The 23,446-nt window shown below is 45.6% G+C and overlaps 1 protein-coding gene across 1 annotated transcript in view; it reads left to right on the forward strand.

Moving 5' to 3' along the window:
* The window catches only part of HMCN1 (hemicentin 1), a 345,767-nt gene that overhangs the window by 179,358 nt on the left and 142,963 nt on the right, over window positions 1-23,446 (forward strand). Inside the window, exons 50-54 of the mRNA XM_075833451.1 lie at window positions 119-292; window positions 1,656-1,769; window positions 1,881-2,026; window positions 10,724-10,868; window positions 19,681-19,884. Of these exons, the coding sequence (XP_075689566.1) occupies window positions 119-292; window positions 1,656-1,769; window positions 1,881-2,026; window positions 10,724-10,868; window positions 19,681-19,884 (783 nt within the window). The remainder of the gene's footprint in view (window positions 1-118; window positions 293-1,655; window positions 1,770-1,880; window positions 2,027-10,723; window positions 10,869-19,680; window positions 19,885-23,446) is intronic.

Consider the following 23,446-nt stretch of genomic DNA (forward strand, 5'->3'; position numbering starts at 1 on the left):
ATTACTGTGTGCCTACATCTCAACCTAATGGGTCTCAACCATCATCTCAACCATCATGAATCTATGAATTTCAAATAGTGTTAATAGTAAATCATTTTTTTAACTGATTGTTTTACAGTTTCTCCAACAATCTTTGGTGCAAAAACTAAAGTCTTCCCTGAGGAAGTATCTGTGATTCTCCACAGCTCAGTATCACTATCCTGTGATGTTAATTCCCATCCCCCTGCCACCATAACGTGGTATAAAGATGGAGTTTACATCCACTCAAAGGATAATATCAGAATTCTTCCAGGTGAGTTCTATTTTTTCCCTTTTTTACAAAAATCATATATATTTTATGTTTGAGGATGGGAAAATAGGTGAAGTCACTTTCGTTTAGGTGTTCGAACTTCAAAACTTCATATGGTTCAACATAATAAACACTTGTGTAGATTGTATTCATAGATGTCATGAAAGAGAAGGGGTCTGAGGTGGGACAGAATTGAAATTGTTAACCCGTGACAACATACCCCTTTAAATTTAATAATATGTAATAGGGCTTGTTTTGAAAATTGGTTTTGATTTGCATTGGATGCGTCTATAGCCATGTTCACACTTTCAGAATTCTATCGGAGTCCATGCCTAGATCCTGACAGAATCTGCTCACATTTTGCCGTCATGTATGTGAATGTTGTAATTTAAGCACCATTCACACCCTCAGGAAAATGTCCGTGTGGAATAATGAACGTGCTTTGGATCTTAAAAACTAGAGCATGTTCCTTATTGCCACGGATTCTGCACTGAAAAGCCATGGATTAGCTCCACTACATTACAATAAGACTAACCCGGGTGCAGATCTGCTGGCCAATCTGCAACAGAAATCCCAATGTGGAAATACAGTAGCCTATGGAAGAAATATTGTATAGACAGTAACAAACCGTCTAGACTATTACCAAAAGCAATTATTACTGTAAGCTTACAAACTAGTGCAACAAACTCTAAAAGCAATGGCTATACCTGCATTCTAGTTGAGGGTAATTCTATAAGGCCTCATGCACACGACCGTAGCCATGTGCACGGCCGTGATTTTCGGATCGGCCGGCTGCGGACTGTCAGCCGCGAGCCGCCCGCAAATCACGGGACATGCACATGGCCTGGCCATTATTTTCAATGAGCCCGGACCGCAGAAGACGGCCGTAATAAGACAGGTCCGTTCTTTCTGCGGTGCGGGCTCCCGGGCCATGCATGGACCGTAAAAACTACGGCCGTGTGCTTGGCCCCATAGAAATGAATGGGGCCGCAATTCTCCCATGGATTTTCGAGGGAATTGCGGCCGCAAAAGCACGTTCGTGTGCATGGGGCCTAAAGCTATGGGGAAAAGTTTTATGCCAAAAATGCTGTAGCTCTTCTTTTAAAAAATGTGTATTCTGCACACATACAATATCTGAACCTGTAAGTTTTGCTTCTTTCCAATACACGGATCGCTTCCAACAACACATTGAATATATTTTCAATATGCTAATAAGAGACTACAAATACCTACAAACTTAAACTCTGTACTTTACTAGATATAAAATAAAAAACAATAATGGTGCTCCATGTGCATCACTACAGCCTCTCATGGTATTTCTTGAAGCAAATGTATTTTCTTCTCAACCTTTGTGCTGGGTATCTAGGTGGGCGCACTCTGCAGATTTTGAAATCTCAAGAAAACAATTCTGGAAGCTACAACTGCATTGCATCTAATGAGGCAGGAGCGGATGAACATCATTACAACTTGAAAGTCTATGGTATGGTTACCAAAAAAATTCATAATTTCTGGAATATAATATACTGTATATTAAATTCAAATCGCTCATAATGACTGCTTTCATTCTTTTGGCTCTTTCTCTTCTTTCTAGTTCCACCACAAATTAAAAAAGATGACCTTGCTGGGTTTGGAATGTTTTCAAAGCAGGTGAAAGTCAAAGTTAATACAAACTTTACTCTTGAATGTGAAGTGAAGGCATTCCCTATGGCCATTGTCACATGGTTCAAAGATGGGCAGGTCAGTCGCAAACGTATTTTTTGGCCTTTTCGTCTTCACATGCTTATGTTGATTAAGAATGTTGTTAGGTTAAATGGTAAAATAACTTTCCTAGTGCATAGGATATACTAATTTATCCAAAGCTACAGCACTTACTAAAATCTACAGTAGGTACAGAGGTAGCATTATATAATGACATCTACATTGCTATTGTAAAGGATCTGCCAGACACAGCTTCTGTGTCGACGCCCGTGGGTAATCAGTCTGCACCTGCTCCTAAGTCTGAGAGAGTGACACGATCTTCTACCAGTCAGGCTGGGAGGCTGAGGAGTGGGAGAGCCTATCACAGCCTGGCCAGACGGAGCTAGCTCCCGCCCTCTGTCTATTTATACCTGCATTTCCTGCTCCTCCTTTGCCTGTGTGTTAGGGATCTGCCAGGTACTACGTCTAGGTATACTCCTGGGATTAATCAATCCACACCTGAGGCCAGACCTGTTCGACTGACACCATCTCCCACCAACCAGGGTGGCAGGCTCAGGAGTGGGAGAGCCTATCGCGGCCTGGTCAGTCGGAGTTAGCTCCGCCCCCTGTCCTTTATTACCTGCCTTGTTCTCCTCCTCAGTGCTTGTAATTCTTCTGGATTCCTGGCCCCACTGCTGCTTGCTCCAGCCTGCTTCTGCCGTGCTGCAGTTCCGCTTAACCTGCTTTGCCTCTGGCTTGCTTCCTCCTCCGTGCTCACTTGGGTATACTCCACTTCATCCTGGTCCGGACTACTCATTCACCGCTCCGTTTCCTCGTGGCGTTCCGTGGGCTACTGCCCCTTCCCTTGCGTGTTCCCTGTTTGTTCTCCCGTGCACTTAGACAGCGTAGGGACCGCCGCCCAGTTGTACCCCGTCGCCTAGGGCGGGTCGTTGCAAGTAGGCAGGGACAGGGCGGTGGGTAGATTAGGGCTCACTTTCCCTTCACCTCCTTCCTGCCATTACATAATTACAAGCCCATACCTAGTCTACCATTTCTCCTACGCTGACGCTATCATGGACCCCCTTGAGACCCTGACCCAGCAGATGCAGGGCCTCTCCCTACAGGTCCAGGCCCTGGCCCAGAGGGTTAACCAGGGTGACGCTGCCTTAGTAGTTCCCCTCACCTCACCTCTAGAACCTGACCTCAAGTTACCTGACCGGTTCTCAGGGGACCGTAAGACGTTTCTCTCCTTCCGGGAGAGTTGCAGACTGTATTTCCGCCTAAAACCCCACTCCTCAGGTTCCGAGAACCAGCGGGTGGGTATCATCATATCCCGACTCCAGGAAGGGCCCCAAGAGTGGGCCTTCTCCTTGGCTCCTGACGCCCCTGAACTTTCCTCTGTTGATCGTTTTTTCTCTGCCCTCGGACTCATTTACGACGAGACTGACAGGACTGCTTTAGCCGAGAGTCAGCTGGTGACCTTACGTCAGGGTAGCAGACCGGTGGAGGAATACTGTTCTGATTTTAGAAAGTGGTGCGTAGCTTCTCGGTGGAACGATCCGGTGCTAAGGTGCCAGTTTAGGTTAGGATTATCTGACGCCCTGAAGGATCTGCTGGTTAGCTACCCCTCTTCTGACTCCCTTGACCAGGTTATGGCCCTAGCAGTACGACTTGACCGACGTCTCAGGGAACGTCAGCTGGAACGCTTCAATGTGCTCCCCTCTGACTTTTCTGCGATCCCCCCCGAGGTCCCGTCTCCTCGCCCCTCCACGGAGGACTCGGAGGTACCTATGCAACTCGGGGCCTCCATGTCCCCTCGACAACGTAGGGAGTTTCGCAGAATGAATGGTCTCTGCTTCTACTGTGGGGACGACAAGCATCTTCTGAACACTTGTCCCAGGCGCAAGAATAAAAAGCCGGAAAACTTGCGCGCCTAAGTGATCATCGGGGAGGTCACTTGGGCGCACAGGTATTTCCCGTTAATGTGAAACGCAATAAAATTTTGCTTCCCTTTCAGGTCTCGTTTGCTGGCCGGTCTGCCACGGGCAGTGCTTTCGTGGATTCTGGCTCATCTGCTAATATCATGTCTGTGGAATTTGCTATGTCTCTAAAGATGCCATTTATTGATTTACCTTATCCTATCCCTGTAGTAGGTATCGACTCAACTCCCCTTGCTAATGGTTATTTTACTCAGCATACTCCTGTTTTTGAACTCTTGGTTGGCTCCATGCATTTGGAGCAGTGCTCTGTACTGGTGATGCAGGGATTATCGTCTGATCTGGTATTAGGTCTTCCCTGGTTGCAGTTGCATAATCCCACGTTTGATTGGAATACTGGGGATCTCACCAAATGGGGTAGTGAATGTCTTATGTCATGTCTTTCTGTTAACTCTATTTCTCCCCGGGAGGAGGTAAACACGCTTCCTGAGTTTGTTCAGGACTTCGCCGATGTGTTTTATAAGGAGGCTTCCGAGGTGTTGCCCCCCCATAGAGATTACGATTGCGCCATCGATTTGGTGCCTGGTGCCAAGCTTCCTAAGGGTAGGATATTTAATCTTTCATGTCCTGAACGTGAAGCTATGAGGGTGTATATCCAAGAATGCTTGGCCAAGGGTTTCATTCGCCCCTCGACTTCTCCTGTAGGTGCTGGCTTCTTCTTCGTGGGGAAGAAGGATGGTGGTCTTAGGCCGTGCATTGATTATCGTAACCTGAATAAGGTCACCGTAAGGAACCAGTACCCACTTCCTTTGATTCCGGATCTTTTTAATCAGGTTCAGGGAGCCCAATGGTTTTCTAAGTTCGATCTACGGGGGGCATATAACCTTATCCGCATCAAAGAGGGGGATGAGTGGAAAACTGCGTTCAACACACCTGAGGGTCATTTCGAATACCTGGTCATGCCCTTTGGGTTGTGTAATGCCCCTGCTGTCTTCCAGAATTTTATTAATGAAATCCTGAGAGATTACCTGGGTAATTTTCTTGTTGTGTACCTTGATGACATACTGGTGTTTTCCAAGGACTGGTCCTCCCACGTGGAGCATGTCAGGAAGGTGCTCCAGGTCCTTCGGGAGAATAATCTGTTTGCTAAGACTGAAAAATGTGTCTTTGGGGTACAGGAGATACCATTTTTAGGTCAAATCCTCACTCCTCATGAATTCCGCATGGACCCTGCCAAGGTTCAGGCTGTGGCGGAATGGGTCCAACCTGCCTCCCTTAAGGCGTTACAGTGTTTTTTAGGGTTCGCCAACTATTACAGGAGATTTATTGCCAACTTCTCGGTCGTCGCTAAGCCTCTTACGGACCTTACTCGCAAGGGTGCTGATGTCCTCCATTGGCCCCCTGAGGCCGTCCAGGCCTTTGAGACCCTCAAGAAGTGCTTTATCTCGGCCCCCGTGCTGATTCAGCCCAACCAAGAGGAGCCATTTATTGTGGAGGTTGACGCATCCGAGGTGGGAGTGGGGGCCGTCTTGTCCCAGGGTACCAGCTCCCTCACCCATCTCCGTCCCTGTGCTTACTTCTCTAGGAAGTTTTCGCCCAAGGAGAGTAACTATGATATTGGCAACCGCGAACTTCTAGCCATTAAATGGGCTTTTGAAGAGTGGCGGCACTTCCTGGAGGGGGCCAGACACCAGGTAACGGTCCTTACGGATCACAAGAATCTGGTTTTCCTAGAATCGGCCCGGAGGCTTAATCCTAGACAAGCTCGGTGGGCACTATTCTTTACCAGATTTAATTTCTTGGTTACCTATAGGGCTGGGTCCAAGAATATTAAGGCTGATGCCCTGTCACGTAGTTTCATGGCCAATCCTCCTTCCGGGAAGGATCCTGCTTGTATTTTACCCCCTGGTATAATCGTTTCTGCCACGGATTCTGATTTAGCTTCTGATATCGCGGCTGATCAGGGTGCAGCTCCCGGGAACCTCCCTGGGGACAAACTGTTTGTTCCCCTGCAATACCGGCTAAGGGTACTCAGGGAAAACCATGACTCCGCTCTATCTGGTCATCCTGGCATCTTGGGCACCAAACACCTCATCACCAGAAACTATTGGTGGCCTGGGTTGCCTAAAGACGTTAGGGCTTACGTCGCCGCTTGTGAGGTTTGCGCTAGGTCCAAAACCCCTAGGTCCCGACCTGCGGGCCTACTACGTTCCTTGCCCATTCCCCAGAGACCTTGGACCCATATCTCCATGGATTTTATCACCGATTTGCCTCCATCTCAGGGCAAGTCGGTGGTGTGGGTGGTAGTAGACCGCTTCAGCAAGATGTGCCACTTTGTGCCCCTTAAGAAGCTACCTAATGCCAAGACGTTAGCTTCTTTGTTTGTGAAACACATCCTGCGTCTCCATGGGGCCCCAGTCAATATCGTTTCTGACAGGGGGGTACAATTTGTTTCCTTATTTTGGAGAGCTTTTTGTAAAAAGTTGGAGATTGATCTGTCCTTCTCCTCCGCCTTCCATCCCGAAACTAATGGCCAAACGGAAAGGACTAACCAATCCCTGGAACAATATTTAAGGTGTTTCATCTCTGACTGTCAATTCGATTGGGTCTCATTCCTTCCCCTTGCTGAATTTTCCCTGAATAACAGGGGTCTCCCCGTTTTTCTGTAATTTCGGGTTTAACCCAAGGTTCTCCTCCATTTCCCCTGGTTGTTCCAATAATCCTGAGGTAGAGGATGTTCATCGGGAACTGTGCACTGTCTGGGCCCAGGTTCAGAAGAACCTAGAGGCGTCCCAGAGCGCACAAAAGATTCAGGCGGATAGTAGACGTTCTGCTAACCCCCGGTTTGTCGTCGGGGATTTGGTCTGGTTGTCGTCCAGGAACTTGCGCCTTAAGGTCCCGTCCAGGAAGTTTGCTCCCCGATTTATTGGACCTTATAAGATCATTGAAGTCCTCAACCCTGTATCCTTCCGTCTGGAGCTGCCCCCATCCTTTCGCATACATGACGTCTTCCATGCCTCCCTCCTTAAACGCTGCTCCCCGTCCTGGTCCCCCTCGAGGAAACCTCCTGTTCCCGTTCTCACCCCTGAGGGGGTGGAATTCGAGGTGCCCAAGATTATGGACAGTAGGATGGTCCAGGGCTCCCTCCAGTACCTGGTCCATTGGAGAGGATACGGGCCGGAGGAGAGGACTTGGGTACCTGCCCGTGATGTTCACGCGGGGGTATTGATCAGGAGGTTCCACCTTCTCTTCCCTACTAAACCGGGTCCTCTTAGTAAGGGTCCGGTGGCCCCTCATAAAAGTGGGAGTACTGTTAGGGATCTGCCAGGTACTACGTCTAGGTATACTCCTGGGATTAATCAATCCACACCTGAGGCCAGACCTGTTCGACTGACACCATCTCCCACCAACCAGGGTGGCAGGCTCAGGAGTGGGAGAGCCTATCGCGGCCTGGTCAGTCGGAGTTAGCTCCGCCCCCTGTCCTTTATTACCTGCCTTGTTCTCCTCCTCAGTGCTTGTAATTCTTCTGGATTCCTGGCCCCACTGCTGCTTGCTCCAGCCTGCTTCTGCCGTGCTTCTGCCTTGCTGCAGTTCCGCTTAACCTGCTTTGCCTCTGGCTTGCTTCCTCCTCCGTGCTCACTTGGGTATACTCCACTTCATCCTGGTCCGGACTACTCATTCACCGCTCCGTTTCCTCGCGGCGTTCCGTGGGCTACTGCCCCTTCCCTTGCGTGTTCCCTGTTTGTTCTCCCGTGCACTTAGACAGCGTAGGGACCGCCGCCCAGTTGTACCCCGTCGCCTAGGGCGGGTCGTTGCAAGTAGGCAGGGACAGGGCGGTGGGTAGATTAGGGCTCACTTTCCCTTCACCTCCTTCCTGCCATTACACTGTGATTCTTTTCTGTTTCCTGGCTCTGCTGCTCCTGCTATGATTATTGACCTTGCTTCATTTTTGTAGAAATTAGTGTGCACTCGATGTTGCAGAGTGAAAATGGGCTTTTTGCCATAGATATGCCAATATGTGGTGCCCAGCATGTGCCACCATAACAAGACAGCTCTCTAATTATTATGCTGGGTTTCCTGGTTTTAGAAACACCCTACATGGGGCACTAATCTTTTGCCTGGACATTCGACCAGGCTCAGGAGTGAAAGCATACCATGTCAAATTGGGGCCTGTGATTATGTAATGACGGGGTAGGGAGACAGACAGGTGAGCCCTAATCTACCCGCCACTCAGTCCCTGCCTACTTGCAACGGCCCGTCCTAGGCGACGGCGTACAACTGGGCGACGGTCCCTATGCTCAATAAGTGCACGACAGACAAACAGACAAGGGTACACAGAAGCTAAGGGAAATGGGGCAGTTGCCCATGGCAACACAGCGAGCAACAAGAGTAGTGAACGAGCCGAGTCAAACCAGGAGTGCACGAGGTACAAATCGCAGAGCAGGAGCGTAGTCAGTAAAGCCAGTGTCAAAAATGAAGCAAGGTCAATAATCATAGCAGGAGCAGCAGAGCCAGGAAACAGAAAAGAATCACAGGCAAAGGAGGAGTAGGTAATGCAGGTATAAATAGACAGAGGGCGGGAGCTAGCTCCGTCTGGCCAGGCTGTGATAGGCTCTCCCACTCCTCAGCCTCCCAGCCTGACTGGTAGAAGATCGTGTCACTCTCTCAGACTTAGGAGCAGGTGCAGACTGATTACCCACGGGCGTCGACACAGAAGCTGTGTCTGGCAGATCCTTTACAGCTATTGCACAAAAATTCCATAACGAAAAAATCTTCTAAAATGATTATCTGTTTTACAGATATTAGATTGCGTGGATGAAGTGTTTAGTAGCAAGGTTACATTTCCCTTTGACAACATTTACAAACTCAAAACAGCTTCATAAATCAAGTAACCCAATTCAAAAGGGTCAATGTGAATGTTCCTGAAGGTCAATCATGCTAAAGTCTCAGATGTAAGAAAGATTAACCAATATCAGTCAATGGCTGGGCATTTCACCTCTATAGTGATCACCCATGCATGTGGAGTAATGTCATGAGATGTGCATCTTCCTGCCTCCGTAAAGTCAGGTTTTGTTTGCCAGGCAGGTACTGCAACCAGTTCTTGGCAGGCTTTATAGGATAGTACAGGTTTAGAATAACATAACAGCTTTCTTCCAGAAACTGTGCCACACCTGTCCATGGGTTTTGTCTAGTATTGCTGCTCAGCTCCACTGAAGCAAAGAAAGCAGCCGTTTCTAATACTATACAACCTTTTTAATATTTAGGTCAATAGTAGAAGGTATCTACAATATACAACAAAGGGCAGGCGAAGGGTGTTGGTAATTTGTCTTCATTCAGGTCTGAGAAGTCAGCTTTTCCCTATAATGCATCTGTGTAGGTATGGAGAAGGTTGTCTGTAAAATTGTGGTGCATTGCCAGAAAAAAAATCCAATGATGCAGTTTGGTACATATTTTATCTAATAGCTTTTCTTTATTGGGTGACTACAGATAAATAATCTCTAAATTCAAACAGATTAGCTCATTAAATTTCCATAACTATGATGCATACATATGAATTATAAATGTATACTGTTCAGACATAACATTCAAACCACCTGCCTAATATTGTGTAGGTCCCCCTTGTGCTGCCAAAACAACTTTAACTTGTCCGGACATGGCCTCCACAAGACCTCTAAAGGTGTCCTGTGGTATCTGGCACCAAGACGTTAGCAGATGTTCCTTTAAGTCTTTTAAGTTGCGAGGCGGGACCTCCATATAGCGGACTTATTTTCCAGCACATCCTACAGATGCTTGTTCAGATTGAGATGTGGGGAATTTGGAGGCCGAGTAAACACCTTGAACTCTTTGTTATGTTCCTCAAAACATTCCTGAACAATTTTTGCAGAGTGACAGGGCGTATTATCCTGACGAAAGAGACTATTGCCATTAGGGAATATTGCTACTATGAAGGAGTGTACTTTGTCTGCAACAATGTTTACGCAGGTGGCACGTGTCAAAGTAACATCAACATGAATGCCAGGACCCAAGGTTTACCAGCAGAACATTGCCCAGAGCATCACACTGCCTCTCCTGGCTTGCCTTCTTCCCATAATGCAACCTGGTGCCATCTCTCCCCACATAAGTGACGCACATGAACCATGTCATCCACATGATGTAAATGAGAACATGATTCATAAGACCAGGTCACCTTCTTCCATTGCTCCATGGTCCAGTTCTGATGCTCACGTGCCCATTGTAGGAAATTTCAGTGGTGCACAAAGGTAAGCAGAGGCACTCTAGCTGGTCTACCGTTACGCAGCCCAAATGCAGTAAGGTGTGATGCACCCTGTTCTGACACCTTTCTATCATAGCCGGAATTTTTCAGTAATTTGTGCTATAATAGCTCTTCTGTGGGATCTGATCAGATGGGCTAGCCTTTGCTCCCCACACAAACTAATGAGTCTTGGGCTCCCATGACCATGTCAATGGTGCATGGGTAGCCCTTCCTAGACTAATTACTTATTGCCTAATATATGACAGGTGCCATTGCACTGAGGTAATTAATATTATTTACTTCACCTATCAGTGGTTTCAATGTTATGGCTAAACGTGTATGTCTAATATATTGTTCCATTATCCGATAAGAAATATATACAGCATAGAAGTATAACAAGAAAGTGGTTTCTTGGTAACATGGTACATGCTAAACATGAATTTATGTGAATATATTACATACATATTTACCAAATTCCTCAACTTTCTGGTTGGATAGCCAAATGTGTAATTTAAGCAATTAACTTTGTAAGAAGTCTAAACCTTCAAATGTTTTATATTATAACAGCCAATTGATCCTGAGAGTCCCTTACAAATTAACGGATACAAACTCCATGCAGATAAAGCACAGCTATCTGATACTGGGCGCTACACCTGTGTGGCATCTAACATTGCCGGTGAAGATGAAAAGGACTTTGATGTCATTATACAAGGTTAGAACCACATGTGAATGTACATATACAATGAGTATGTGCAATGGGGCTACACACTATATTGTCTGGATAAAAATTAAACACACAGTCTCCAGGAAAAGATTCTCACCCTCACCAATATCAAGAATGACAGTAATATGGGGAAAAAAGAAAGACACGGAGCGCTCCTCTGGGGTGATACCGTAGATGCAGGGTGGCTAGTCATAACACAGGTGTATGTGTGAGAAATACACTCGCCTTTTGGAGTTGGGCTAGGTGCTCGGCACAACTCGATCATCAAGCATATGGAGACTTGGTGCTCCATACTTAGGCAGCCTGCTGCCCATCGGAGCGAACACCGGTGGCTGGGAATTCAGCAGGAGCCAGTCTGGAGAATAGGTTCCAAATGGTTTGAAAAAATGATCACTCTTTGTTGAAGGCGCTCCTTCACTTGCCTGGAAGATTTAGCAGAATCCCCAATTATGGAAAAGTCTCTCAGTGGGTACGAAATTTAAATAGCTTTATTACATAAAAAAGACATGTGTGACAAACAGCATATGTCTCTTATAGTGGTGCAGGAAGCTACACGTTTTGACTTAGGACTAAGGTCTTCATCAGGCTTAACCTACCCACCGAGAGACTTTTCCATAACTGGGGATTTGGCTAAATCTTCCACGTAAGTGCAGGAGCGCATCCAACAAAGAGTGATCATTTTTTCAAACCATTTGGAACCAATATCAAGAATGTTAGATGTGGTAGATGAAGTATCAAAACACACATGATTTTTTTACTGCATGGTCTTCCAGACTTCATATAAAGTGTTTCTGCAGAGGATAGAAGCAGACAAACATAGAGCTGACTGCAGCGTTGGCTAAAATCTCTTGGTCTGCGCTATGTTTGTCTGCTTTTATCCTTTGCAGAACCACTTTATGTGACGGCTGGGAGACCATGCAGTAAAAATATCATGTGTGTTCTGATACTTCATCTGCCACATCTAACATTCTTGATATTGGGGACGGTGAGAAAATTTCCTGGAGACTGTGTGTTGAATTTTTATCCAGATTATATAGTGTGTAGCCCTATTGAACAAACTCTTTATATATGTGTTTCTGGTTGGATTGTTGGACTTTGTCCACGGCAACTGGGTGCTCCACTGAATGCGGATGGGTGCAGGGCATATGTCATTACAAGTGAATGTGCATATAGAAATGTATACATCTTTCTAACATGTAATTGAGTTGGATATTAGTGAGTTTAGCTGATAGTTAAGCTGAGCATAGACATTAATAGCAAAGTCTCATTAGTATCCTCTTTTCACAGCAAAGCCCCAAATCAGGGCCACATGGTCAATTAGAACACATTTGGATCAAGTTGATGCTGTGTTTAAACTGAAGAGGCTCACATTCCAATGATTTTCTTCATTTAGTTATGAATTTATTTAAAGATGTCCATGTTTTTTGGGGTTTCCACTTATATTACAATTCCATGGAAAGACATAATGAGACGTAGTGGCATTTCACATGCCAAATCAAATTCATACAGTTAGGTCAGAAATATTTGGACAGTGACATAATCTTCATGATTTGGGCTCTGCATGCCACCATATTGGATTTGAAATGAAACAACTGAGATGCAATTGAAATGTAGACGTTCAGGTTTAATTCAAGGGGTTAAGCAAAAATATCCTGTGAAACGTTTAGGAATTGCAACCATTTTTCTACACAGCCGCCTCATTTCAGGGGCTCAAAAGTAATTGGACAAATTAACATTACCATAAATAAAATGTTTTTTTTTTTAATACTCTGTAGAGAATCCTTTACAGGCAATGACTGCCTAAAGTCTGGAACCCATGGACATCACCAAACGCTGGGTTTCCTCCTTTGTGATGTTTTGCCAGGCCTTTACTGCGGCTGTCTTCAGTTGTTACTTGTTTGTGGGTCTTTCTGCCTTAAGTTTTGTCTTAAGCAAGTGAAATGCAGCTCGATCGGGTTGAGATCTGGTGTTTGACTAGGTCATTGCAGATTATTCCACTTCTTTGCCTTAAAAAACTCGGTTGCTTTCGCAGTATGTTTGGGTCATTGTCCATCTGTACTGTGAAGCGAAGTCCAATCAACCTTGCTGCATTTGGTTGAAAGTATATCCCTGAACACCTCAGAATTCATCCAGCAGCTTCTGTCTTCACTCACATCATCAATAAACACTAGTGACCCAGTGCCTTTGACAGCCATGCATGCCCATGCCATCACACTGCCTCCACCATCTTTTACAGAGGATATGGTGTGCTTTGGATCACGAGCCGTTCCAAGCCTTCTTCAAACTTTCTTCCTCCCATTTTGCTACAGGTTGATCTTAGTTTCATCTGTCCAAAGAATGCTGTTCCAGAACTGGTCTTGCTTCTTTAGATGTTGGTTGGCAAAGTCTAATCTGGCCTTTCTATTTCTGAGGCTGATTAATGGTTTGCACCTTGTGGTGAAGCTTCTGTATTTGCTCTCATGAAGTCTTCTCTTAATGGTAGACTTAGATACTGATACACCTACTTCCAGGGGAGAGTTCTTCACTTGGGTAGATGTTGTGAAAGGTTTTTATTCACCATGGAAAGGATTCTGTGATCATCCACCACTGTTGTCTTCCGTGGACGTCCAGGCCTTTTGGAGTTCACGAGATCACCAGTGCGCTGTTTTTATTCAAGAATGTACCAAACTGTTGATTTGGCCACTCCTAACATTTGTGCTCTCTCTCTCTCTGATGGATTTCTTCATTTTTTTCAGCCTAGCGATGGTCTGTTTCACTTGCACTGAGAGCTCCTTTGACCTCATTTTGTGGGTTCAAATCAACAGCTTCCAAATGCAAATGCAAGACCTGAATCAACTCCAGACCTTTTACCCGCTTAATTGATGATGGATTAATGAGGGAATAGCCCATGCAGCCCATTAAATAGCTGTTGAGGTAATTGTCCAATTACCTTTGATCCCTTGAAAAAGAGGCAGCTACATATTAAAGAGCTGTAATTCCTAAACCATTCCTCAAATTCAGACGTGAATACCCTGAAATTAAAGCTGAGAGTCTGCAATTTAAGCACAATTATATAACTGTATATTTAATATGTTTTCGTAAACAGCTAAAAGGCCAAAACTTGTGTCACTGTCCAAATAATTGTGGACCTAACAGTACGTCTATATAAAAATTACCTCTCTTATGTCAGTGTTATACATTTTGTGATAAACAGTTTATAAAGTTAGCATTTTGTATCTTGCATTGTTTATGTTTATATTTGTTATGATTTGCACAGTTACTTAGTTAGTACAGTTGAAAAAAATCATAGGAGAAAGGGGAGGAATGGGAGAAACTATAGAATTTTGTTTTACCTTTTGATCTAGAGGATGAAAAAATTTAAATAGTCACAGGTGGATGGTACCTTGGTGGCAGGCTGGACACAGTCTATTTGAAGGTATTGGAAGCAGTTTGGTGCCAGATTACTGGAAGCAGGCTAGTGCCGGATAGCTGGAAACTGGCTTGTGCTGGATTACTGGAAGCTGTCTTGTGCTGGAATACTGGAAGCAGGCTTGTACCGGATAGCTGGAAGCTGGCTTGTGCTGGATTACTGGAAGCAGGCTTGTGCCGGATAGCTGGAAGCTGGACTAGTCACAGACACTGTGTCATGCCTATGGGGTATGTGGACCCACCAGACCGCTCCAGAAGCAGCTGGCTAGAAAATAGCAGTCACAGTGCAGGAGTAGCTGGAGTGCTATGCAGACAGATGCTTCGGAGTAGCAGACAACACCAAACGTGGCAGATGCCTTCAGACATGGCAGGTGACCACGGACATGACAGATGACCTCATACTTGGCATTTGACCACGGATGTGGCAGATGAGACAATAAGACTACAAAAATGAGTTTAGGCCCAGGAACAAACGTAGCAACAGGATACAGGAAGCAGGATACGGGAACACAGGGAGCAGGATACAATTAAAGTACCATTCGCTTAACTAAAATGGGTAGACACAACAATGCTCAGGCAAGGAGCGAAAGGGCGGAGCCCTTTTTATAGTCCAGAGTGATCTGGGGATTGATTAGGGAACTTTTAGAATGTGTGCGCTGGCCCTTTAAGGCCAGGGACGAGCGCACTTTAGAACACAGACAGTTCAGGGCAGGATGGGCGCACGAGCACAGGAGTCTGACAATGAGGGATGGCCATTACACACTGGACTCAGGATACGGAAGTTGACATGGATACAGGACTTGTCACAGACACGGGTTTCAGGCAATAGTATACGGAACCTTCATAGACTAACACTGGATTAGTAACAACATTGCTCAGGCACTGGCTAGTGGCAGGGTTCATTAAGTAACCCAGGCTATCCAGGGATATTCTGAGGACACTTTTACTGATGCGCACACTGGCCCATTAAAAACAAGCACTAGCGCGCACCCTACGGGCACAGTCCAGGAAGGGAGTCGTCGGCAGGGATTCATAGTCCTGCGGTTGCGGCTGCCAGTAAAAGGGGAATGCCGGCGGTCAGCGACCGCCCCTTATGCCCCCTCTTCTTGGGTTCATAGCATAGAAGGAACGTTTTGATGAAAGCTGGGCGTCAACATTTTCTTCAGGCACCCAAGACCTCACCTCAGGACCAAAACCCTTCCAATCCACTAGGTAAAAGGCCTTTCCTCCTACTTTCTTGTAGTTCAGAATCTCCTTGACCTCGAAGATATCTGCTGGGAGCAGTTGCAGAGTTAGGGGACTTGTTGTATCGGTTGAGAACTACAGGTCTCAGGTGAGATACATGGAAGGAGTTGGGGATTTTGAGGGTAGCAGGCAAACATAGTTTGTAGGACACAGGATTGATCTGTTGTACAACTTCAAAGGGACCAAGAAATCTAGGAGCAAATTTGTGGGAAGGAACTTTTAAACAAATATTCTTGGAGGACTACCTGATTCTCGTTTTGGGGGAAAATTGAGGAGGTGGCCTTCTCTTTCTATCAGCGTATTTCTTCATCCGCGCCACCGCCTGCAAGATCTCTGACTTGGTTTGTTGCCAGATTTGGATAAAGCTTCTGTAGGTAGGAAATATTGGTTGCTGGAACTTCGGAGGAAGCAGGCACAGGGAGAGGCACACAAGGATGTTGGCTGTAAACTATGAAAAACGGAGAAGCAGCAGTGGATTCGCTTGTATGATTATTATTTGCCAATTCGGGCCACGGAAGGATATGTACCCAGTTGTCATGTTGAGGTGAATTGAAATGGCGCAGATAGTTTTTGAGCACTTGATTAATTTGTTCAACTTGGCCATTGGATGCAGAGGCAAGGTCTTAGCCATCTTCTTGCTGAACACGTCTGTATAACAGGCATATTGCTGAGGTAGACCAGGGAACGACTGAGGCACTGGAGGTTGGGCAGGACATACCACTGGCAGACAGTTGAGGTGACAGCGAGTTCCCACTGAAGAGTTTCTCCAGATTTCTAATCAAGCACTGGAGCGTGCTTGGGAAGCCAGGGTAGTCCCAATAGAATTGGATTAATAGCCACAGGTGAAATGTAGAAGGCTATTTGTTCAGAGTGTATAGGGCACCCACTTGTAACTTCAATGGCTCAGTGATGGACAGAATTGGTTCAGGCAACAGTTGACTATCCATGGAAGCCACTTCTAGAGGTCTCTTTAGGGGAGTCGTAGGTAAGTGGAGACGGTCTGCTAAGGCCTGGTGTATGATGTTCCTGGCCTCTCCAGAGTCCAAATAGGCCGAGACATAATGTGAGACTTCACCAACGAGGATAGAGAATGTGAGCAAGAGTTTAGGAGAGGATTTAATAGAAGACATGGGTTCACCTAGGGATGTCTCTCCTATCAACCCTAGGTGCTGGAGTTTCCCGGCTTCTGAGGACACTGATGCACATAGTCACCCTTTCTCCCACTGTACACTAGTTAGCAGTATGTCTGTGCTTCCGCTCCTTGTCCGATATTCTGACTCGGTCAACCTGCATAGGCTCTTTAGAAGCGGAAGGAGGCAGCAGGGGTCTTTGAAACTTAGGTGCCAGTCTAGAAAACTTTCTCTTGGAGGGTTCCTTGAGAGCATTCCCGGAACCTCAGGTCTATGTGGGTGGCCAGCAGAATTAGGGCATCCAGAGAAGATGGGAGATCACGACCTGCCATTTCATCTTTGATCCTGCTGGCTAACTTGCCAGAGGGTCGCCACCAGCGCCTCATCATTCCAGGCAAGCTCTGCTGCGAGAGTACGAAATTGGATGGCATATTCTTTCACAGTCGAACTTGCCTGATGTAGAGAGTGAATGGAAGTGGCGGCTGAGGATTTACGGCCTGGTTCCTCAAAGACGATACCGAAGGTGTCCAGGAAGCACTGCAGATTAGTGGACTCTGGTCCTTCACGTTCCCGGAGGAGATTCACCAAGGCCTTGCCAGACAACAGTGAGATGATAAAGACTTTTGTCTGGTCTGACAGAAACAAATGCGAATGCAGTTAAAAGTGGATTTTATATTGATTGATGAAGCCACTACAGGTTTTCGAGTCCCTATCATAACGGGGTGGAAGTGGCAATTGAATTCTGGCTCCAGAGCTGACTGGAACTATGGCTGGCTGAGGAGCAGCTGGAGCTACCACTTGTGGAGCTGCTAGAGTAGCAACAAAAGTGATGTTGAGGCGACTGGTGATGTTATTAACCACCTGCAGAAGCTAGTCCTGGCTTAATCAGAGGTCTCGCATATCACCCTGCATAAGATGAACCACCGTCTTGGGTTTGCCAGCGGGGTACAAGGCCTGAGCAAACTGTAACGACCACTGGGTATGTGAACCCACTGGGCTACTCTGCCATAATTGAGTAGCAGCTTGCCAGAGAGATATAAGACAGTCACAGGTAGATGGTACCTTGGTGGGAGGCTGGACACAGTCCGATTGCAGGTATTGGAAGCAGGTTTGTGCCGGATTACTGGAAGCAGACTGGTGCGGGATTACTAGAAGCAGGCTTGTGCTGGACTACTGGAAGCAGGCTTGTGCCGGATAGCTGGTAGCTGGCTTGTGCTGGATTACTGGAATCAGGTTTATGCCGGATAGCTGGAAGCTGGATTAGTCACTGGACACAGGACTTGACACGGATACAGGACTTTTCACGGAAACTAGACTCAGGATACAGGACTTGTCATGGATACAGGATTTGTTACAAACACGGGTTTCAGGCAACAGGATAAGGAACCTTCGTAGACTAACACTGGGTTAGTAACAACATAGCTCAGACACTGGCTAGTGGGCAGGGTTCCTTAAATAGTCCAGGGTATCCAGGGATAGGCAGGGGACACTTTTACTGGTGTGCACACTGGCCCTTTAAGAACAAGCACTAGCGTGCGTGCACTCTACGGGCACAGTCCGGGGGAGGAGGAGGCAGAGAGCAGAGCCCGTCGGCGTCCCAGGGAAGGGAGACGCCGGCAGGGATTCACAGTCCTGCGGTCACGGCTGCCTTTAAGAGGGTTATGCCTGGCGGTCAATGACCACGAGCATCATACAGACGGAGGGAGTGCTCCCTTTTCTTTTGAGGGGGTTTTACATGGAACAAGTTTTCACTATATTTCTTGTATGGGCCATTCATATATTTATATAAGTTAATCATGTCCCCCCTTAGTCATCTCTTTTCAAGTATAAATAGGTTTAATTATTTTAATCTTTCCTCATAACTTAGATTCTCCATGCCCCTTATTAGTTTAGTTGCTCTTCTTTGTATTTCTTTCCAACTCCAGGGCATCCTTTCTATGAACTGGAGCCCAGAACTGGACTGCATATTATAGATGAGGCCGCACTAATGCCTTGTAAAGTGGTAATATTATATCCCTGTCCCATGAGTCCATAATAGAAGCCTATCAAAATGATGATATACTACGGTACATAACTATTGTAGTATATAGTGCGAGCGATCCAACGATCACTGCTTCAGGGGGACTTTGATTTTTTTTTAAAACAGTTAAATCATTTTCCCATTTTCTCTCTAAAGTAATGTTAAAAAACAATTAACATGACTGGTATGGCAGCGTCCATAGAAGTCACAATTATTACAATATAACAATATTTCATTTGCACAATGAATACTGTAAAAAAAAAAAAGCCAGAATTTTTGTTTTTTGGTCACCTTAGTTTCCAAAAACAAATGGAATAGAAAGTGATCAAAAATATTGCGTGTGCCCCAAAATGGTACCAATTAAAACTACGGCTAGTCCCACAAAAAATAAGCCCTCATACCATTCAATCGACGAAAAAAGAAAAAAAGTTATGGCTCTCAGAATGTGGTGACACAAAACAATTTTTTTTTAAACAAAGTTTTTTATTTGTAAAAGTAGTAAAACAGAAAAAAAACTATATAAGTTTGCCACCACCGTAATTCTATCAACGCATAGAGTAAAGTTAAGAAGCCATTTTTGCCGTTACAATGAACGTAGTAAAAACGAAACCCAAACAATAATGGCAGAATTTCTGTTTTTTGCCCATTTCATCCCACAAATATTTTTTCCCCAGTTTCTCAGTACATTATATGGTAAATTAAATGGTGCCATGAAAAACGAAAAAAAAAAAAAATATATAAATAAATTGGCCTGGTCATTAAGGGGTTAATACATGACAGTATCTTGCTGCCATTTCTTGTACCACTCTTGCAGTGTACAAAATAAATTGTCAAAAAATATGAAAAAATGTATTTAGCTAAAATAAAATGTCTAGTCCCTCAGAGGGAACATTTAATTCACAGCAATTGATGGATTTTTGCTTTAGTAGAAAGTTAGAGATTTAGAAAGTATTAAGAAGAAATGATGGGCTATTTTAATGTTCTTTTGATTTCTTAGTTCCACCAACATTTTCAAAGTTATCTGGAATTCTGTTGAACGCTGACAGCAACATTGTGTCAAGAAATGGAGATAACAAAGATGTTATTGTCAACAACCCATTGACTTTGTATTGTGAAACAAATGCTGTGCCTCCACCCACTGTCACATGGTATAAGGATGACAACCTTCTGACCTCAAATGATAAGGTGTTCATATTACCAGGTACAGTATTGTGAAGCATATTACATTATTGAGTATAAAGAATTATATTGTGTGTGTCATATGGTGTCTTCAACAATACACTAATTACTAATTGTTTTTACAGCTAAGTGCGTAAACTTTAGTAAGTATGTAGGTAAAGTGTACAAATGATTCTAGGCAGGGCCAGCCTTAGGTTGGACGGCGCCCTGTGTGGGACTCTCTATAGCTTCCCTCTATGAGCCGAAAATTAACCACATATATACTGTACTTAAGACATATTTAGCCATACAGGCAAATATATATATATATATATATATATATATATATATATATATACTGGTCCTTCTCAATGAATTAGAATATCATCAAAAAGATAATTTACTTCCGTAAGTCAATTAAAAAAGTGAAACTCATATATTCTATACATTCTGTAAAGGATCTGCCAGACACAGCTTCTGTGTATACGCCCATAGGTAATCAGTCTGCACCTGCTTCTATGTCTGTGAGACTGACTCCATCTTCCACCACTCAGGATGGCAGGCTTAGGAGTGGGAGAGCCTATCACAGCCTGGCCAGACGGAGCTAGCTCCCGCCCTCTGTCTATTTATACCTGCCTTTCCTGTTCCTCCTTGCTTGTGATTCTTCTCGTGTGGTTTCCTGGCCCTGCTGCAGCTTATGAACTATTTGACCCTGCTTCATTCTGACCCTGGCTTACTGACTATTCTCCTGCTCTGCGTTTGGTACCTCGTACACTCCTGGTTTGACTCGGCTTGTTCACTACTCTCCTGCTCAGCGTTTGGTACCTCGTACACTCCTGGTTTGACTCGGCTCGTTCACCACTCTTGTTGCTCACGGTGTGGCCTTGGGCAACTGCCCCATTTCCCTTAGCTAATGGTTATTTTACACAGCATATCCCTGATTTTGAACTCCTGGTTGGCTCCATGCATTTGGAGCAGTGCTCTGTACTGTTGATGCAGGGATTATCGTCCGATTTGGTTTTAGGCCTTCCCTGGTTGCAGTTGCATAATCCCACGTTTGACTGGAATACTGGGAAGCTTACCAAATGGGGTAATGAATGCTTGACGTCATGTTTTTCTGTTAATTCTATTTCTCCCCCTGAGGAGGTGAACACGCTACCTGAGTTTGTTCAGGACTTCGCTGATGTTTTCTCTAAGGAGGCCTCCGAAGTGTTACCTCCTCATAGAGAATACGATTGCGCTATCGATTTGGTACCAGGAGCTAAGCTCCCTAAGGGTAGGATATTTAATCTTTCTTGTCCCGAACGTGAAGCCATGAGAGAGTATATCCAGGGATGCCTGGCCAAGGGTTACATTCGCCCCTCTACTTCTCCGGTAGGTGCTGGCTTCTTCTTCGTAGGGAAGAAGGATGGTGGTCTTAGGCCATGCATTGACTACCGTAACTTGAATAAGGTCACTGTAAGGAACCAGTATCCCCTTCCTTTGATTCCTGATCTCTTTAATCAGGTTCAGGGGGCACAATGGTTCTCTAAGTTTGATCTACGGGGGGCGTATAACCTTATCCGCATCAAAGAGGGGGATGAGTGGAAGACTGTGTTTAACACGCCCGAAGGTCATTTCGAATACCTCGTCATGCCCTTTGGGTTGTGTAATGCTCCCGCGGTCTTCCAGAATTTCATAAATTAGATTTTAAGAGATTACCTGGGGGTATTTCTTGTAGTGTACCTTGATGACATACTTGTGTTTTCCAAGGACTGGTCCTCCCACATTGAGCATGTCAGGAAGGTGCTCCAGGTCCTTCGGCAAAAACAAACTGTTTGCGAAGACCGAAAAGTGTGTTTGGGGTGCAGGAGATACCATTTTTGGGTCAAATCCTCACTCCTCATGAATTCCGCATGTACCCCGCCAAGGTCCAGGCTGTGGCGGAATGGGTCCAACCTGCCTCCCTGAAGGCGTTAGTGTTGGGTTCACTAATTATTACAGGAGATTTATTGCTAACTTCTCGGTCATCGCTAAGCCTCTTACGGACCTCACTCGCAAAGGTGCTGATCTCCTCCACTGGCCTCCTGAGGCTGTCCAGGCTTTTGAGGTCCTTAAGAAGTGCTTTATCTCGGCCCCGGTGCTGGTTGGCCAAATGGAGCCATTTATCGTGGAGGTTGACGCATCCGAGGTGGGAGTGGGGGCTGTCTTGTCCCAGGGTACCAGGTCCCTCACCCATCTCCGTCCCTGTGCCTACTTCTCCAGGAAGTTTTCGCCCACTGAGAGTAACTATGATATTGGCAACCGCGAACTCTTAGCCATTAAATGGGCATTTGAAGAGTGGCACCACTTCCTGGAGGGGGCTAGGCACCAGGTAATGGTCCTTACCGACCACAAGAATCTGGTTTTCCTAGAATCTGCCCGGAGGCTAAACCCGCGACAAGCTCGTTGGGCGCTATTTTTTACCAGATTCAACTTTTTGGTTACCTATAGGGCTGGGTCTAAAAATATTAAGGCTGATGCACTGTCGCGTAGCTTCATGGCCAGCCCTCCTTCGGAGGAAGATCCTGCTTGTATTTTGCCTCCAGGTATAATCATTTCTTCTATTGATTCTGATTTAGTCTCTGAAATTGCGGCTGATCAAGGTTCAGCTCCCAGGAACCTTCCTGAGAACAAGCTGTTTGTTCCCCTGCAATTCCGGCTAAGGGTACTTAGGGAAAATCATGACTCCGCTCTATCTGGTCATCCAGGCATCCTGGGTACCAAGCACCTCATTGCCAGAAACTATTGGTGGCCTGGGTTGCCTAAAGATGTTAAGGCCTACGTCGCCGCTTGTGAGGTTTGTGCTAGGTCCAAGACTCCCAGGTCCCGACCAGCGGGCTTACTACGTTCTTTGCCCATTCCCCAGAGACCTTGGACCCATATCTCCATGGATTTTATCACCGATTTGCCTCCATCTCAGGGCAAGTCGGGGGTGTGGGTTGTAGTAGACCGCTTCAGTAAGATGTGCTACTTTGTGCCCCTCAAGAAACTACCCAATGCTTTGACGTTAGCTACCTTGTTTGTCAAACACATCCTGCGTCTCCATGGGGTCCCTGTCAATATTGTTTCGGACAGAGGGGTACAATTTGTTTCATTGTTTTGGAGAGCCTTCTGTAAAAAGTTGGAGATTGATCTGTCCTTCTCCTCTGCCTTCCATCCTGAAACTAATGGTCAAACCGAGAGGACTAATCAGTCTCTAGAACAATATTTAAGGTGTTTTATCTCTGACTGTCAATATGATTGGGTCTCATTCATTCCCCTTGCCGAATTTTCCCTTAATAACCGGGTCAGTAACTCGTCAGGGGTCTCCCCCTTTTTCTGTAATTTTGGGTTTAATCCACGGTTCTCCTCCGTTTCACCTGGTAGTTCCAACAATCCCGAGGTAGAGGTCGTTCATCGGGAATTGTGCACAGTCTGGGCCCAGGTTCAGTAGAACCTAGAGGCGTCCCAGAGCATACAAAAAAGTCAGGCAGATAGAAGACGTTCTGCTAACCCCTTGTTTATGGTCGGGGATCTGGTGTGGTTATCGTCTAAGAACTTGCGCCTTAAGGTCCCGTCCAAGAAGTTTTCTCCCCGGTTTATAG

This window comes from Rhinoderma darwinii, chromosome 7 (assembly GCF_050947455.1).
Source record: "Rhinoderma darwinii isolate aRhiDar2 chromosome 7, aRhiDar2.hap1, whole genome shotgun sequence".
NCBI classification, from domain to species: Eukaryota; Metazoa; Chordata; class Amphibia; order Anura; family Rhinodermatidae; genus Rhinoderma; species Rhinoderma darwinii.